The 19,520-nt window shown below is 40.7% G+C and overlaps 1 protein-coding gene across 2 annotated transcripts in view; it reads left to right on the top strand.

Moving 5' to 3' along the window:
* Positions 1-19,164, top strand: part of si:ch211-161f7.2 (retinoic acid-induced protein 2) — a 46,278-nt gene extending 27,114 nt beyond the window's left edge. For both annotated transcript variants that reach the window (XM_055644922.1, XM_055644923.1), the window contains exon 2: positions 14,613-19,164. In XM_055644922.1, the coding sequence (XP_055500897.1) occupies positions 14,613-16,376 (1,764 nt within the window). In that variant the 3' untranslated portion in view covers positions 16,377-19,164. The remainder of the gene's footprint in view (positions 1-14,612) is intronic.
* Positions 19,165-19,520: the final 356 nt, after the last annotated feature.

The following is a 19,520-nucleotide window of genomic DNA, read 5'->3' as shown; positions in this document are numbered from 1 at the left end:
AGCCCACTGTCTCTGCCTCTTCCTTTGTTCTCTCCCCGCCCCCCCCCTCCCTCATATCAGTCTGAAGAAGGGTCTCGACCTGAAACGTTGCCCATCTCCGTCGCTTTGTAGATGCTGCCTCACCCGCTGAGTTTCACCCAGCATTTTTGTCTACGTCAAGAGCCAGGGACAGTTTCATCCCAGCTGTTATCGGGTAACTGAACCATCCTACCCCAACTAGTGAGCAGCCCTGAACTACTATCTACCTCATTAGAGACCCTTGGGCAATCTTTGATTGGTCTTTCTGGCTTTATCATGCGCTAAATGTTATTCACGTTATTCCCTTTATAATATATCTGTACATTGTGAATGGCTCGATTGTAGACATGTATTGTGTTTCATCTCACTGGTTAGCACACAACAAAAGCTTTTTCACTATACCTCAGTACATGTGACAATAAACAAAACTAAACTACATTTATTTTGAATATCCTGCCTTCAAGCTCGGTGCCAATTGTATGAAGGCCTAATTTTTATGGCTTTTCTCATTTGTTTTCATCCATTATTGGGGTTAAACTGGTTGAAGTAGCCAAGTTGTAATGGCAACAAGTGTGTTGGTCATATCTCTCAGCTGCTGTTTTTAATAGTTTTATAATAGCCCAGAACTATTATTGTCTCCCGCTTTACCATAGCAAAAAAATGCCCATTCAAATTAACTATACTCCTTGCATGAGATAATTCCACTAAATGTGAATAATGTGAAAAGACTGGCACTTGTTTCCATATATAGTGATGTTAAAACCCTGGCCGGTCATATTTATATATAGCAGCATGACATCATTGACAGTGATCCCTATTGCTTACTTTAACATCAGCCTCCATGCATTAATCCACATGCTGTGAATTGTGGACACCATGTTGGCCTCTCATTTTGCTGCTTACCAGACATTCAATGGATTTTGTTTAGACTAGATTTTCCCTTGTGACTCATGGATGGCATTTCTATTCCTTCATGCGATCTATCTATAATAATAAGGACCCATAATTAGTCAACTGGCTCTTTCTACATGATGCTTTCGTCAAGCAATTCATAGCAAAAGGATTTGAGTATACGAGCAGGGAGGTTCTACTGCAGTTGTACAGGGTATTGGTGAGACCACACCTGGAGTATTGTGTACAGTTTTGGTCTCCAAATCTGAGGAAAGACATTCTTGCCATAGAGGGAGTACAGAGAAGGTTCACCAGACTGATTACTGGGATGTCAGGACTTTCATACGAAGAAAGACTGGATAGACTCGGCTTGTACTCGCTAGAATTTAGAAGATTGAAGGGGGATCTTATAGAAACTTACAAAATTCTTAAGGGGTTGGACAGGCTAGATGCAGGAAGATTGTTCCCAATGTTGGGGAAGTCCAGGACAAGGGGTCACAGTTTAAGGATAAAGGGGAAATCCTTTAGGACCGAGATGAGAAAAACATTTTTCACACAGAGAGTGGTGAATCTCTGGAACTCTCTGCCACAGAAGGTAGGCTCCATAGATGCTGCTGCACCCGCTGAGTTTCTCCAGCATTTTTGTGTACCTTCGATCTTTCAGCATCTGCAGTTCCTTCTTGAACACAGGTAGTTGAGGCCAGTTCATTGGCTATATTTAAAAGGGAGTTAGATGTGGCCCTTGTGGTTAAAGGGATCAGGGGGTATGGAGAGAAGGCAGGTACAGGATACAGAGTTGGATGATCAGCCATGATCATATTGAATGGCGGTGCAGGCTCGAAGGGCTGAATGGCCTACTCCTGCACATATTTTCTATGTTTCTGTCAATGCTCTAAATGATACAATGCACAAATGAATCAAGAAAGGGTGTATAATGCCTGTAACTTTCAGATTCCTTCTACTATTATTTCCAGATTCAGCTTGATCTAGATCTTCATTGTGTGCAATTCTAAGAATACATCATTTCTAAATTTGTGTGCTTTTTATGGCTTATTTTAACAAAACTGGGAAGAAAACATTGAATTTATTAAAGGTAGACAAAAATGCTGGAGAAACTCAGCGGGTGAGGCAGCATCTATGGAGCGAAGGAAATAGGCGACGTTTCGGGTCGAGACCCTTCCCAAGACTGATGTGGGGGAGGGGGGTGGGGGGGGCCGGGAAGAAGAAAGGAAGAGGCGGAGACAATGGGCTGTGCGAGAGCTGGGAAGGGGAGGGGAAAGAAGGAGAAAACGGGGACTGCCTGAAATTTATTAACTTGCTTTCCATATTGTAAAAACAAGTTAACGATCCTTATCTCAAGTGTCCATATAGTAATTGTTTGGAATGGAATTTCTTTCTATGAAAGAGAACAACGGGATTAAAATCTGTTTGAATGTTTTTGGTGCATATCGAATGGAAAACACCAGGCTTTATTAAGCAAATAGGATAAAGATATTTCACCAAAACTGAGAATGCAAGCATGTCAAAACTAAAATACATATATGAAACTAGTGGATAACAATACATTGCCAGTGGCCCAATGAAGGCTACCCAATGGTGCGGCACAGTGGCGCAGTGGTAGAGTTGCTGCCTTGCAGCGCCAGAGACCCGGGTTCAATCCCGACTACGGGTGCCGTTTGTACGGAGTTTGTAGGTTTGTGACCGCGCGGGTTTTCTCAGAGATTTGTTTCCTCCCACATTCCAAAGACATACAGCTATGTAGATTCATTGACTTGGTGTTAATGTAAATTGTTCCTAATGTGTGTAGGATGGAGTTAGTGTGTGGAGATCTCTGGTCGGTGTGGACTCGGTGGGTCGAAGGGCCTGTTTCCAAGCTGTATCTCTAAACTAAACATGGCACATGAACACTCATGGGCTTCCATCAGTGCCACTACAATGTTGAGGAATGTTGTATTTCATGCGTCTGGTGATTGAAATTATGACCACATTTTGCATCGGAGGTGAAGTGTCTCTTTTGTCATGCTGAGATATTCATGGTATGATTAAGAGGCATTTTTCCATTATAATGTTATGTTTTGCAGAATAAGGTTTTGTTTAAAAAGAATGGAGCTTGGAAACTAGTTATGCTGTTTCTGGTGCAGAAAACCAGTTTAATCCAGGTTGGGTCAAAGTCAAAGTATCCTTTATTGTCATTCAGGCCTTTCAGTCTGAACAAAATTTCGTGCCCTGCAGTCATACATATAATAAAGAGAACAAAAACACACAATAAACACAAATTTAACATCCACAGCCCCGAGGCCACCAGCTCAGCCATTAGGCCTCAGCGCAGACGGAGACGGGGGACACGACAGGAAAAAGTCGCACCCCCCGAAGAAAGAGACTAAAACAAGTTTCCCCCGCCCCCCCGCACCTACACAACTAAAAAACTTAATAAACTAAATTTAACTAAAATGGACAAAAGAAAAACAACAAAAAGAAAAAAACAGACGGACTGCAGGCGAGCCGCAGCTGCCAGGCAGCGCCGCCATTTCCGGCACTCAGGCTTGTCATCATTACCAGATGACATTGCACCCATCTATAAATTGCTTGGGTATGCCTAATGTTTTAATAGTGTCAGTCACACAGCTGATGTGTCACTGGTCATGCAATGGGCATTTCCTTGCATTCTGCTAGAAATTGGAACTTTTGGATACAGCCGATGACTTGACTCAAACTCGCATAGTTGTCAGCTCAAAGCACATGATGGTATTTTGTTGTATTTGTGTCGTTTTATTAATAGGATATGCAAGGCATATTGGAGACCTAACTGGGTAGCTTTGGAATTGCTCAAACACCTTGCAAACTCCACAGAGGGTGCTTAAATTAAAGGAGGGTATCTTCCATTGAATTATTATTGGCATTGATTGGGTTGGGAACCTCTGGCAAGAAGCAAAGGCATATCCATCACCTGTAAAGATCCCATTTCCAGATATTCTTCAGAAACAGCAAACCCACTGTGTTTAAGATCTCCTCTAAACAATATACTTGCAGCTTTTGTGTTTTCGTATGAGAAAGTGAAAATGGAGGAAGCAAGAAGAAAAAGAGTATCTTGAAAACCATGTACCTCTGATGCATCTACAGCATCCCAACAACTTTATCACCAGTGTGAAATAAATGTTTGAGCCAAGATTTGTTTTATCAGCCATTTCCATACACCACAGCAGAATAGAGTAGATGAACGATCAATAGTAATTGACCAAAAATAGTAATTGTCTAATGTTCTTGGTGCCTCAGTACTAGATCATTACAACAGCAAAAATAATGCTTAATTTTTGCTAGGGAGAATTTTAAATTTAAGATATTTTATAATACTGATGTTCTCTATAATGTTTTTGCAGTGACAGACTGCTGCAAATGAGCAATTTGTTGACAACAGCATCACCTCGTCACTTTATAGTTAGTATTTTACATTGACTGTGAAATGGGAGGATGCAAGGACTGAGTACTACCTGTCCACCAAAACTTCACTATTTAATTACGCTGCATTAAATGCTACAAATGTGGAAGAATAAATTGGAACCCATTTGTTCAGGCATGCTAAGAGTGCAGCTTGAGCTGCAGCCTTGTAAAACACATTCGGCTGCAGAGGTATTTGACATTGATTCTAATGAAATACACATTGTGTACCTTTCCCAAGCAATGTCAACAAAACCATCAAAAAGATGGTAATAATGGCATTCAAGAGCCAAATGGAAGGAAAGAATGAGTACCCATTGTTACACAGTATTTTCAGATGCCATTTGGGAGGAAAGTCAGATCAGGAATCGCACAATGCTTTGCCGCAACACAAAGGTATACATTTAGTATTTTAAACTTTAACATCCATGTTCAAAATCAGTTTAAAAATTATTTGGTGAACTGTATTTAAATTTATGACATTTAGTAAAAGCCGATATTTGCATTGATACTGATGGCTAGCAGGTGATACTGCAGGTTTTCACACTGTATCACTTTGATTTTTTTTTGTGTATTACCGGTAGTGCATCGTCATTTCTGCTTGTGGATGTGATATAACTAAATTATATATCTTCATTAAAACTACTGAATGTAGTAGCTAAGGCTTTGTACCATAGAAACAAGAATAATTTTACTGCAGAGAATACGTTGCTTGCTTTTTGTTTGACAAAAGTCTATTCATTTTTGAAAAATAAAAGGAAAATAAATCAATAATTAATCATCCTTCACATAAATCTCCTGGATCAAAGAATAAAGAGGAATGAAGATTAGTCTTTATTGCCTTCCATCACAGTGAGGAATGTGGGGAATCTGCTGTGGTGGATGTTTATGCTAACTTTTATGTAGTTGTGTATCTTGTTGCTTTTTATAGTATGTCTGTATGGTAAATCGAGTTTCACTGTACCTTAATTGGTAATAATAAAATAAAGTGAACATAAAATACCATTGAACATTTTTATGAACCTTTGAAATGTTGTACAAAAAATTGTATTGATTAGAGAATGCTTTCCAATATTGCTTTATCTGTAGTAATAATTTCAATGAATTGCATATTTTGTTTTGCTCAGTTTCAACACAACTTTCTGACATATCTTATTGATATCTTCACTGAAGTATGTTGGGATTTCATTGTCAGAGTGCTTGCACCCACAATTGGATTACTGGAGGTTAAACTGTAGCATCTACATGCTGGTTGGAATCATTACACAAGAAGTTGGGCTGTATTATTTGTATTGGTGTAATATACAGGTATGAATAGAGAACTGGCTTGGGCTCTTCAGTATTATATGGCCTCGTGGACTTGGGAGCTAAACCAGAATCACTCTGGACTTTCATACTTCAGGAGCGCACCTTGTGTGGGCTGTGCATGTACCGGATGAAGACGGAAAGATGTCGGAGTCAATTCCTTGCAAAATTACTTCCAATGTAACTACATTTTGGCACGATACCTTGTCCAGGGCTTAGTAATCTGTCTTACTGTACTTACTTACTTACTTACATACTTCCCATATAGTAATCTATGCAGTTTAAGAAGGAACTGCAGATGCTGGAAAATCAAAGGTAGACAAAAGTGCTGGAGAAACTCAGCGGGTGCAGCAGCATCTATGGAGCGAAGGAAATAGGCAATGTTTTGGGGGGGAGGGAGAAGAAAGGAGAAAGGAAGAGGAGGAGCCCCAGGGCTGAGGGAGAGCTGAGAAGGGGAGGAGACAGCAAAGGCTACCGGAAATTAGAGAAGTCAATGTTTATGCCGCGAGGGTGCAAACTGCCCAAGCGGAATATGAAGTGCTGCTCCTCCAATTTCTGGTGGTGCTCACTCTGGCCATGGAGGAGGCTCAGGACAGAAAGGTCGGATTCAGAATGGGAGGGTAGTTGAAGTGCTGAGCCACCGGGAGGTCAGGTTGGTTAATGCGGATTGAGCGGAGGTGTTCGACGAAACGATCGCCAAGCCTACGTTTGGTCTCCCTGATGTAGATCAGCTGACATCTCGAGCAGCGGATGCAATAGATGAGGTTGGAGGAGATGCAGGTGAACCTCTGTCACACCTGGAATGACTGCTTGGGTCCTTGAATGGAGTCGAGGGGGGAGGTAAAGCGACAAGTGTAGCATCTCTTGCGGTTGCAAGGGAAAGTGCCCGGGGAGGGGGTGGTGCGAGAGTGAAGGGAATAATTGACCAGGGAGTTACGGAGGGAGCGGTCTTTGCGGAAAGCAGGTGGGGGGAGATGGGAAGATGTGGCGAGTGGTGGGGTCACGTTGGAGGTGGCGAAAATGACGGAGGACTATTTGTTGTATGTGACGGCTAGTGGGGTGAAAGATGAGGACCAGGGGGACTCTGCCCTTGTTGCGAGGGGGGGGGGATGGGGAGAGAGAGCAGTGTTGCGGGGTATTGATGAGACCGTGGTGAGAGCCTCATCTATGGTAGGGGAGTGGAACCCCCATTCCGTGAAGATTGAGGACATCTCCAATGCCCTGGTGTGGAACACCTCGTACTGGTAGCAGGTGCGGCACAGACGGCGGAATTGGGAGTACGGGATGGAGTCCTTACAGGAAGCAGGGTGGGAAGAAGTGTAGTCTAGATAGTCATGGGAGTCAATGGTTTATAGTGGATGTCGGTCATATATATTAAGCTGAATAGTCAATGTGTTTTATAAAATCCTATCAATAGTTCTGTGTAAGGTTTTAATCTGTGAAAAGAGAACGTGTTTTTTTTATTCTCAAAAAGAAATCCCTCAAAAGCATTTTAAAACAGTTTTAAGAGTTGCATCTGAATTAATTTTAATAGTCATTTATAGTTCCTGGGAGCTCATTTACATCAGGATACTTTGATAAATTACGTTTTGTTAAAGCTTTATTGCGGACAAAAACATAATTTGGCTCAGTCAGAACGCACTTTATGAAGTATTGATGATTGGTACGTTCAGTACACTAAAAATGTTCTGTATTTTGCTGTTACCATCAACGATTAATAATTAGAAACGTTTTGAAAAATTAAAACAATAATTGCATATATTTGTCGATGTTCTATACACCGAGTCCGCACCGACCAATGATCCCCGCACATTAACACCGTCCTACACACACAAGGGACAATTTACACTTGTACCAAGCCAATTAACCTACAAACCTGTACGTCTTTGGAGTGTGGGAGGAAACCGAAGATCTCGGAGAAAACCCATGCAGTCACGGGGAGAATGTACAAACTCCGTACAGGCAACACCAGTAGTCGGGATCAAACACAGGTCTCCAGCGCTGTAAGGCAGCAACTCCACCACTGTGCCGTCCCATGATGATGAAGATGAAGTACTTGTAATGCTATGGAATATCAATGGAAGGTTTTTGAATTCTCTTATTGAAGATGGTCAGCACCTGGCACTTTGTGATTCCAATGTTTTTAGCCACATCAACTTATCCTTGAATTTTATCGAACCTTTGCTGCACTGAGAGGCACAGAATGGTGGATAGCTAATGCCTGCTTCCCATGGCAGAGTTTCAGAAACTACAACTGCTTTCCTTTGTGCATGGCTATTCTTCAAATCTATATTTTAAATAACAATAAATGGAAGTCAAATACCACACACCATGCCTGATCAACTGCACGGGCAACTTCAGGAGAAAGCTGTTGCTGTTGAGAGCTTATAAGCAAACATCCAAAACTAGAGAAACATGGAAAAATAGGTGCAGGAGTTGGCCATTCGGCCCTTCGAGCCAGCGCTGCCATTCAATATGATCATGGTTGATCATCTAAATCAGTACCCCATTCCTGTTTTGTTTTCCCCCCCCCCCCCCATATTCCTTGATTCCTTTAGCCCTAAATTTCTTGAAAACATACAGTGAATTGGCTTCCACTGCCTTCTGTGGCAGAGAATTCCACATAGGTTTGAGGTGAAAGAAAAGTTTAATGGCAATATGAGGGATAGATTTTTTGCTCAAAATAGTTGGTATCCGCAATGAGGTGCCAGAGAAAATGGTGAATGAAGGAATAGTAACAATATTTAAGGCATCTGGATAGTACTTGAATGATCTGGGTTATGGAATATGGATATGGAACTAATGTCAAGTGGATTAATATAGATAGGTGTGATGGTTGGCCTTGACACAGTGGCCCAAATTGACTATTAAATGCTGCACAACTTAATCATTTGAACAGGGACTACTTACTTTGTGGAGAAACTGCAAAAGAAATTGACTGTGGTACTATCATCAGCCTACATCCCCATGTCTGACCTTATTCTGGTAGGGATAAGGGCCGGCCTTAAGCCGATTGGACTGATTGCTCCCAATTGGGCCCCGCGCTAGAGTAATCCAAAACGCCACTCTAGCATCTTTGGAGTAATCTACTCTCGGCTCTGGTAGATCTACCCTGGGTGAAGGGGGGAGAGAGAGAGGTGGAGGGGGAAGAAAGGGGTAGATCTACCCGAGCCGAGAGTAGATTACACCAAAGATCCTAGAGCGTAGCTTTGGATTACTCTAGCGCAGGGCTCAATTGGGAGCAATCAATTAATTTCTTTTGGATTGCTCGTTATGTTTTGGTGTGTCTCTTATCTGAGGAATAAGTCGTGACGCGGCTTGACGCTTCAGCTGGTGAGTCATAAGTCAGCTCGCCTTGTGACAGGGTTTGCATTTCCTTCTTACGTTCTTTATTGACGTATGAGGTATAAGATATGATTTGACCTCTCAAGTAAGCTTTTACAGTTTCCCAAAGTAAAGAGGATGATACCAACTTGGTTTTATTAGTCTCGAGGAATGTGTCGATGTTAGCCGATACAAAACTGCAGAATTTCTCATTGGAAGCCAAAAGGGAGTCTCTAAAGAGGTTGTTCTCTAATGTTTAAAAGAAAACCTAGGTCCAGTATCATAGGCGAGTGATCTGATATCACTATAGCAGCATATTCAATTTTTTTAACCATAGGAATAAAGGAGCTGTCTATAAAGAAGTAGTCTATTCTGGAAAATGAACGGTGAACATGAGAAAAAAGAGAATTGTCTAGCAGTTGGGTTCAAGAATCTCCAGGGGTCCACAGAACCATTTTGTTGCACAAACTGTGAGAAGGTCATTGCCATACCAGACAATATCCCCTTAGAACTAGACCCATCAACCAGTAGATCAATAGCACAGTTCAGGTCTCCCGAATAAATTAGCTGGTGCGTGTTCAGATCAGGTATTAATGACAAAACCTTATTTGCAAAGTGGACATCATCCCAATTAGGGGCATAAAGATTCCCTGAGATGACTGAAACTATAATAAACCGACCATTAAGGTCACTGACTACGTCAGATGGTGTAAACTGTATTCTTTTGGCGATTAATATTGCCACACCCCTGGACCTGCTATTAAATCAGGAGTGAAAAATCTGACCAACCCACGCTTTACGCAGTCTATTATGATCTTCCAATCTTAAGTGAGTTTCTCGTAGAAGTAGTATATCTGTTTATAATTGTTTTAGATGAGAAAAAACGTTAGCTCTTTTAACAGGACCATTAAACCCCTTTACATTCCAAGATATAAACCTCACAGGATAGCCTCCATCAATGTCACCATTAGCCATATTTCAAATACATATTTAAAAAGTACATACATGGCCTGCCATCCAAAGGCGCGAAGGCTGCATGTGGGAACACACAATGGAAGAAAAAAAAGTCTAGTGCATTCATGACATTCAAAGAATAAGCTGCCATTACCCAAAACATTTCCCTCATCCCCTTACAATAACAAGAAAGAACATTTTACCCCCAAAACCTAGATCTTCTTCCCCAACTGAGGACGATCGCAGGCATTACCAAACAAAAAACTTCTAAAGCGTTCCTTAACTAAACATTAAATCCAATTGAGGGTGGCTCCCTTCTTCGAAAATTGTACGGCCGTTTGTTCTACCTTTAAGATATATGGGCTAAAGATAACACAGGTTAAGCAAAGCATTATGAGAAAGAAAAATTGTATCCCAGAGAGCAATTCTAGACGTTTACATTTTCGCTGGTTGAAAGTCCTCGACTTGTTAATCAGATTCAGCAGTATGGCAGTTCAGCTCAATCAAGTTCCACAATGACAAAAATTAACAGTTTACCACCGCAGGAGGCCGTGCCAATGCCGCATGAATATCCTAAAAAGTAATTGCTCCTCAGAGCCGTCATCTCCCCAACGTGAGTGGTAAAACTCTTTGGCAGCCTCTGGTGTATCGAAGTAATGTTTTTTACCTTCACAAGTGACCTGAAGCCGGGCAGGATACAGGAGGCCGAACCGAACCCCTTTCTCGTAGAGCAGGGATTTTATCTCCCTAAAAGCTGCATGTTTTCTCCCAAGCTCCACGCTAAAATCCTCATGAAAAAACATCCAGTGCCCGCGGAAGGACAGATCCTGCCTCCGTCTGGTGATGATGCGATGTTTGTCCTGAAAGTAGTGAAAAAGATCCAGGAACACTCTTGGTCTAGATGGCTTGGTATTCGAGACGTTCTTTGGTGTAGGTCCAACTTGGTGGGCATGTTAAAGCATGAGAGGTCTTGGGAAGAAATCAGCCCCCAGCACTTTTTCAAAAAACTCAATCGTAAATTTGACAGGGTCCAAACCTTCCAAATTTTCTGGAATCCCGACCACCCTTTGGTTGGATCTCCGCGACCGGTTCTCGAGATCATCTAGCTTCCCTTTCAGAAGTGCGTTTTCACTCTGTAATGTAGCTGCAGCGGCTTTGGCGCTCACCAGTCTGTCACTGTGGTCATTCAGGCCGCCTCCAACCTCGCGAATGCATTCATCGTGTGTTTCGTAGTAGGACTTAACTTGCTCCAGAGTGATGTTCACCAGCGACAAAGCATCTTCAAGTTCTCTTTTTATGGCAGTTCATAGCTTGTGTCATATCGGCAAGGAGTGCAGAACGAAGCCTCTCGAGATCCTCTGGTAGCTCATGTCCAGTACCAGGCAGTGGCGCCATGGCTGCAGCATTCTTGTTTGAGACTTTGCCGTCTTTTCCCCCAGTTTTAGCTCGGCGGTGCATTTTATTTGCCGTTTCAGTGACTAGCAATGCCTCGAGTCGTACACAATGTTCAATAGTGGGTTACCTCAAGCATATGACAAAGAACAGGTAGACTTTGAGCCAAAATCGGGAGCCATGCTCACACACACCTGTTCACTCCATGTCCAACCCGGAAGTCCTTTATTTGTATTTATATGATTCTACAGACCTTGGCAGGGAACCTGGGGCTCACCAAAATTGTTCCAAATTGGGCCCCGCACCTCCTAAGTCCGGCCCTGGTAGGGATGTCATTGATGAAGCAGCTGATAATGGTTGGGCTAAGGACATGGCCCTGAGAAACCCTTGTGTCAGAGTTGATTGACTTCCAGAAACTGCAACTGTTTTCTTTTGTGCAAGGCAAATCTATATTTTACTATTAAAATAAATAGAAGTCTAATATCAGACACTATGCCTATCCATTTGCATTGGCAACTTCAGGTGAAGGCTGATGAGAGGTTACAAGCAGAAATGCAAAGTTTGCTGCCCAAGAAGTACTGCTCCAGCTTTGCATGATGGAAAAACAGTAACTGGATGTTGAAGCAAAGAACTAAAAGGATAGTTTTAGGGAAGGTACTGCAAAACTTGACATATGAAGGCATAGCCATGGGGTAATTAAACTTAATTCTCAAGAGGAGAAAAATTAGTCAAGAGCAGAGATCCCAGTGGATTATAATGATGGGCTTTTGAAGGGGTGAGGTTCTGGAAAAAAATTGGCAATGATAAAAATTTAAAACATCACTTCTAACGCCAAGAGGCTAATCGCATTTTTTTTTATTAATCTCATTTCATATGTTCTGTATCTGTTTAATTACTTCTATGCATATGTGTTTTTAGGGATACATGAGAAACAACTTTGGCAGGTTTGTCTTGCCATCAGTTATTGGCTGCGGCTGCCCAATCATTAACTGACAAGGTGTTGTAAGGTTCCAACTCGGGTTGTCTCATTTCAGTGACAAAGTTGGAAAAACAATAACACTGAATCTTGTACGTGGAGTACTGAAGGAGAAAATATTAAAATAAGCTAATGTAGTAATTTTATTACTTGTTTTGAAGTTTCTTTTTAAAGGTCTCCAATCATATCAATTACACAATTAAGGGAGAGATTTGAATTTTGAAAAGATATAAACAATTGCCAATATTGTTATTGGCTTGGTCGTGAACGAGTTAAACCAATGAATATTGCTGATAATTGTCTGATGCACAACATTGCTTGGGCACTCAGGGCAACATGACATAGGTCTCAATTAATTTTTCCAAGTCGCAGCAGATGGTGTATAATGCAGAAGGGGAAAGAAGAAAACAGTAAAGAGAGGTTTACCAGCAGATATACTTGAGCGTTTGTACATAGTGAAAGTGTGTACTCCAAACATCACGAAAGCTAAAGCCATTAAATATCCATCTTCTTGATGATGATCCCTTCAGTAACTGGCCTATTGAAATGAAAATTGATATATATGCCACATTATGTTTAAAAGTGTATTAATTTAAGACAAATATTCTGTAATCGTAATTGGTACTTCTAATGGATAGTCTTTGACTGAACGTGACAGTTTATCAATATCATCAATACTAATTTATCAAGCAAGAAGAGTCAAGAAACAAATATAAATGATCTCATAAAACACAAATTATTTTGTATTGGGCCTCCTACAATTCTATGTTCTCTCTTGAGACCTGATACCCAATGATGTGAGACATGAACACCCTTTCCACAAACTTAACTTCAATGTACGATTTTGTGATAGTGGATTCTTGCAAAACTTGGCAGAAGCAGCAGAAATAAAATGCTGGAAATGTTCAACAGGTCAGGCAGCATGTTTGGAAAGAGAAACAGATATAACATTTCAGCTCTGGTCAAAGATCCTTTCATGAAAACTGGGAAAATTAGAATACGTTAGTTATGTGTAGGATAGAGAGGGAGATGATACAAAGGGAAATATTTCATGGGATGAGGCCGAGGTTTCTCAAATACCTAGGTCCAATATTTATAGAGCTCTCTGGTTAAACAGATTAATAAAGAGAGAAACAAAGCAAAGAGAAATGTTAAAGCTATGAAATGTAGGTTACAGCTATTACTGAATCTGAAACCAAAATAATACTGGAAATCCCCATAACATTGAGCAGTGTCAGTAGAGAGAAAAATTATATTACAGTTAAATATATTACAATTATATTACTCTACAATGGATCGGTCCAATCCTGATACAAACAGAAAAATCAAGTTAGCTGAAATATCTGAATTCCATATTGAATCCTGAAGGTGGTAACATGCTGAGACTTGCCAAGAGATGCTGTTCATTAAGCTTGCATTGGACCAGTGCAGGAGACCATAGTGGGATGTAGAATTCAAGTGACAGGGAAGTGGAAGTGTAGAGTCACACCTGCAGAGAGGTGCTTTGCAAAATGATCACCCAGTCTGTATTTGAGTAGAACTGAAGCAAGGATTCTTCCACCTATCCTACAAAGCGAGGCATAGCTTGGGGTCATGTGAGTTCCCATCACTATACCTTTTGATCTGAAGAATACGAGCGAAAATAAAGTAGTTTTTCAATTTACGATTGAGTTATGCTTTGTGAATGATTGCATTCGTGAAGGTGAACGTAAGGCCTCCTCATGGAGGAAGCAAAGGCCACGGAACCATTCTGCAATTGGGAGGGGAGACGGATTGTTTGTCTGTGGAGAACATGAACCAAATGGAGCCAGGAAACTATTAAAATGCCATAGGTGATGAAATGTGTTATGGGTGCAAGTGCAAAAGGATGGGACAAGGGGAAAAAGGATGAAATCAAGATTGAAAGCAATTTGGTGAGAGTGGGCTGAAACAATGGGACCTCTTGGACAATCCTTACAAATCTTGGGAAGGAAGCAAGCATGGGCTGTGTGAGGGTAGATGGCTATAAAGCTGTAGATTATAGAAGGAAGATAGCTTGAGGAAATGTAAGTGGTCAGCTGAGAGACTTGAGATTTTGGTGGCGAACTGAGTGGATGATCTATCTATTGGGCAGTTAGTTCACTGAACTATTGAACCAAGGTACAAAAGAGAATTTAAAAATACTTACAATAACGTCGAGCATTCCAACATAGCTTGTGTACACTCCATTCAATTGGTCAGAATGTTTTATTTTTAAAACTTTTATATTCCATTGTCATGGGTGAATATACCTAAAAGGTCATGGTCACTAATAAATATGTTTCCATTTAACTTGCAGGCCTGCGATTGGTGTAAGCACATTCACCATACTAAAGACAATGTGGACACCAGTGACAGTGAGAGCAAGATTCAGTTCTGTAGCATGAAATGCTTAAACCAGTACAAGATGGATCGATTTTACAAAGAGGCTCAGTCTAACCTGACGATGGATGTTACAGACTCTTCATCTCCTACAATACCAAACAATAAACTGGAGAATGGAGTGACTCAGCTCATCACAGCAGAAGCTTGGAATATCAATCCTACAGGTATCATGAAGAAGGCTCTTTCCCCTTTAGTTGCAGTACCAGCTTCTTCTCTTATGACACCGCAAACAGACCCACCAAGTGGGATGTCACTTAAATTGGCTGCCACTTTACTGCAACCAATTTGTTTAGGAGAAAATCCTATGGTCCTACCAATTCATCTGCAGGTAGCTGGTAGTTCAACACCACAGATGCCACCTAGTAGCAACGCACCTTGGGTGATGACTAATCAAGGTGCAGTACCACTATCTGTGTTACTGGAGCAGCATTTGATTCAGCATTTAAATTCTCCACTCCTGCTGGCATCACCTGCCCCAAGTCCTGTGAACTCTGTCCAAAACCACATTCTGCAAGGCACTGCTGGTTCTTGCATTCAGTCTCAACCACTGGGCCAGAAATCCTCAAATCAAACGCAGGAGTATGACCTACCACCACCCCTTCCAATCCCTGGATTTCCTGCTGTTCTGCAGGACTTTTTCCCTCCACACAGTATGCCATCATTGCCAAATGTCCAATTGGGCCCTGAGACCATGTCAAATGGTTTTTCCTCGCTTTCACACCAGAACCTCGGTCTGCTTGCTCCATTAGTTCCTCCGGCTACTCTTCTTGTTCCATATCCAGTGATAGTTCCTCTTCCAGTCCCAATACCTATCCCCATCCCCATTCCTATTCCCATGGCCAAGGATTCAGATCCCAATAAATTGACAGACACACAGAGAAAAGCTACCTTCAGTAGCAGCACTACAAACAGAGGAACTCAGACGACAGCTGAAAAAGATGCAAAAGTCCTCGAGTGCATCCAGCACCGGGGAGTACAAGATTATCAACACACCAGCTGTAAGCTCAATACTGAAGCAGAGGCTCTTGATCTTTCAATAAAAAGAACATCTGTAGTAAAGAAAAATGAGTTTTTTTATCAACAGATTGAACAGGATGGTGTGCTGGATTTATCAGTTGCAACACCCAAGAAATTCAAAGAAAGTCAGAACCTACCAGGTAATACATCATCTAATCTGCCAGCTAATTTGTTCAGTGAGGCTCTGCCTCAGTCTAGTGAATCGTGGTCTAACACAATGCCACTGATAGGTACACAGAAAGTGGAAGGAGTGTTACATACCACGTCTAATAGTTGTGAGTTTTCAAGCCAGCATAAGTGGGTAGTGGATCAAAACTACAATAGAATTAGTGATGACTCGCGAGCTGGCAATAATACCGACACCTTGAGCAGCACGGACACTACGAAAGTTATCGTGTCTGTAAAGGATGCTGGTCCAGCTATACTGTGTGGTAAAATAAAAACTGTTGTCGGAGTATCTACAAAAAACTTTTCTTACAAGACAGATTTATCGCAAGAATCTGTTTTACAATGTTACGATGTCAAATCTCAACTTGAGCTCAGAGACAGCAAAAAAAACAGCAAAAATAGAGGCATAAAATTAAAGAAAATGAGCTCACAAGATTTCCATGTCCTCCCAATAAAAAAACAGCGACTAGCTGCCTTTTTTGCAAGGAAGTAATGTTTGATATTTTAGAGTACTTAAGGAAGTAAACTGAGTAGAAGGAAACCCATAGAACAAACTGGAATACGGATTAGGCCGGAGCATCTGTTTTGAAATTAATTCTTGTGGTAATGAAGTTTTATAGAGTACTTATATTAAATAAATTTTTGCTTGAATGTTGCCAACACCTTGTATTGGAACAAAGTTGGGATTATTTTGGTCCCACTCTTCCTCTCTACATTTGAATGAACACTGGAGTTTCAAATCTAATTACAATTACAAGATGTGTTGTTTCACATCCTAAATTATTCCCTGATGAACCCCTGACTCTGCAGGTGTTAAATCTCTCTCTTGCATTAGTTTAAGTACTTATACAAAAGTCAGGTGACTTCATCATTAATCTAATTTGATGTGTGAGCCAATGCCATGTGATTCATAACGACCACAAATTGGCCCACATAAAAATGAACAGTTGTTTCCTTTTCTTCCCCATGGTTACTTTTGTTTGACTGGTATTTCTAGAACTTAAAACAATATTTATGAGGCAACTACCTTGTCTGAACCCATTCAGTGTAATGCAAATGTTGTACTTAATTTTATTAAATTATGTTATAAGCATCTAATTTAATATAGTATAATTTACAGTAATTCTAAATGCTTTGCTTATTGCCTGGTCATTGACTATTGGTATATTGATATAAACAGTTAAAAGGAATTGGTAAGAGTTATTTGCACATTGATTTTTGCTACAGCGTAACCACAGGAGTTTCCCGTTGTGCTTTAACAGCCCAAACACTCAATAAATTGGTATCCTTTATATTGTTCTAAAATTCTGCCTCTGCAGTAATCCGAAATAAACCTAGAAGAAAGCAAGTTTATGACAAATTTGAAACTGCCACTTAAGTAAAACTAGCCTGAAGGCAACAGAACTCTGCCAGTATAAACATGTGTTTGTTTTCATGACTCTTTGTATGCCTCACAAAATGAAATAATGTCTGCCCAGTAATGAATTTCTTTCTCTGTTGGTTGCTATTCCAACTTGCAGTGATTTCCATCAACTTCCAACAATGCATGGGGGAACTTCTATCTGAATATCAGTCATCAATCACTGGGTTTAGCTTTCTATGAAGGACTCTCCAGTCATCCAAAAGTATGCTCGCATTCTATCCAAGCCAATGACATTTTTCATGTAACACACATAAGTAAAACCTTCTGCATCTCTTGTGGAAGTATACTTTGAGTACCATATCTAGATTAACTAAGGTTGGATGAAAGCCACATTCGCATTAACACAAACCTAGCCATAAGCAGAGTACTCATGAAGGTACTTAATTGTTCAATACTATTATTAAATAATGAGCATACTGTACATAAATACAAAGTGATCATCTGTTGTCATCATTGCAATATGGGTACACAGGCCATTAATCCTCACCGTAGAAACGTGTGTGTGAGCAAGGGAGAGAGAATGTATTTATTTTGTACAATTTTTTTCAAGACTATGATTTGACAGGGCTCAAACCATCTGTCAAAATTCTAATTTGGGTTGATAATGCCATCAGAACCAGGAGTAAGATTGAACTTTTGAAATTTCTGCTATATCTTTTGTATTCTCTAATCAGCCATAATAACACAGCTACGGAAAAATGCAACTCATTATTTCTTGGTTGGGATGGTTCAGTTAAATTTTTGAATTTGTTTTGTGTAACTGATTTAGAAATAATAATGAATATATTGAGTTTGCTGTTCAGATTATTTTAAAACCTTATGACGATAGTAATTTGTAAATTGGCAAATAAACAAAATTAAGCGTACTTTTCAAGAACTCTGAACGTGAATAGTTTGTAATGCTAAACGGGTTATTAAACCATATTCATCCCAATTTATCTTTGAAAATTATCTGATCAGCATAATATTGGAAAACTTAATAAAACATAAAATTGATTAGGTTATCGGTTAAAACTCATTGTTTATAATGTAGCCAGCAAAATACCAAAAAATAATTTGTTTCAGAAATTAAGAATTTAATGACACCTAGCTTATAATTGTGCTTTAATTTTGTACAGTTTGAGATGGTGATCATTGAATTTATTATTTTTATTTCAAATTGTGTTGTGGGTTTTGAAATGTATGTTGTTTTGGAGAAAAAAATCAAGGAATGGCTTGAAAAATGCATACACTTCATTAACCTTGAAGAAATCATCACAAGGGTATTACAAAGATATATTTAACAAATGTTAATGTATTTTGTTTATTAACTAAAATTAGAAAATGCATTAATCTTGGACCCCCGTTTTTTGTGGCTTGTTGCTCTTTAGGCAGTGTCATTTCAGTTTGATTTGTTCAGTAGTACGAATGGGATGTGATCATCCTTTCATAAAGACACCTCTTAAAGCCCCTGTCCCACTTAGGAAACCTGAACGGAAACCTCTATTGACCTTGCGCCCCACCCAAGGTTTCCGTGAGGTTCCCGGAGGTTTTGGCCGCGCTCCCTAATGGTCGAAAGTGGTTTCCACGTAGTCGAGGCTTCTTCTATGTTCCTGCGATTATTTCAACAAATTCAAAACCGGCCTCGACTAAAGATAGGTTGCCGTTTGGTCGAAGCCAGTGGAGTGGGGTCGTTATTTACTTACAGGCAGTCGAAGGCAATCTCCTTCACTAACTGGCCATTTTGATTGGCTCATTGGAGTTTTCAGCAAAGATCCTGTAGAATCTTTGGTTTTCAGGACCTAGAAGATCCGCCGGAAGGTAAAATGCCCGCTAACTTTATTAAACTTCTTAAAACTGTCTCCACTCCTTCTTTCCCCCCCCCTTCTCTCCCCTTCTCTGTCCTTCTCTCCCCTTCTTTCCCCTTCTCTCCCTCCCTCCTGCGCTCTCTAAAGGACTTACCGTGCACTGTGGCAGCCGTTTACCTTCCTCTTCATCGCGCAGATAGTGCTCCTCCGCTGTCCCTGGCTCCCACCTTCGCGATGTGTTTGTGTGTGTGTGTGCGTGTGCGGTCAGTAGCAAAGATCCTGTAGGATCTTTGGTAAGTAGATGCAGCTCACGCTTCGGTCGAGGCTTTCCAGGCAAGTGACCAAAACCTCTGGCGACTCATGGAAACCTTGGGTGGGGCGCAAGGTCACAGAGGTTTCCGTTCAGGTTTCCTAAGTGGGACAGGAG

The sequence above is a fragment of the Leucoraja erinacea genome, chromosome 13, assembly GCF_028641065.1.
Source record: "Leucoraja erinacea ecotype New England chromosome 13, Leri_hhj_1, whole genome shotgun sequence".
Taxonomy (NCBI): domain Eukaryota; kingdom Metazoa; phylum Chordata; class Chondrichthyes; order Rajiformes; family Rajidae; genus Leucoraja; species Leucoraja erinaceus.
The sequence above is the reverse complement of the archived record's forward strand: the minus strand, read 5'-3'. Positions and strand labels throughout refer to the sequence as shown.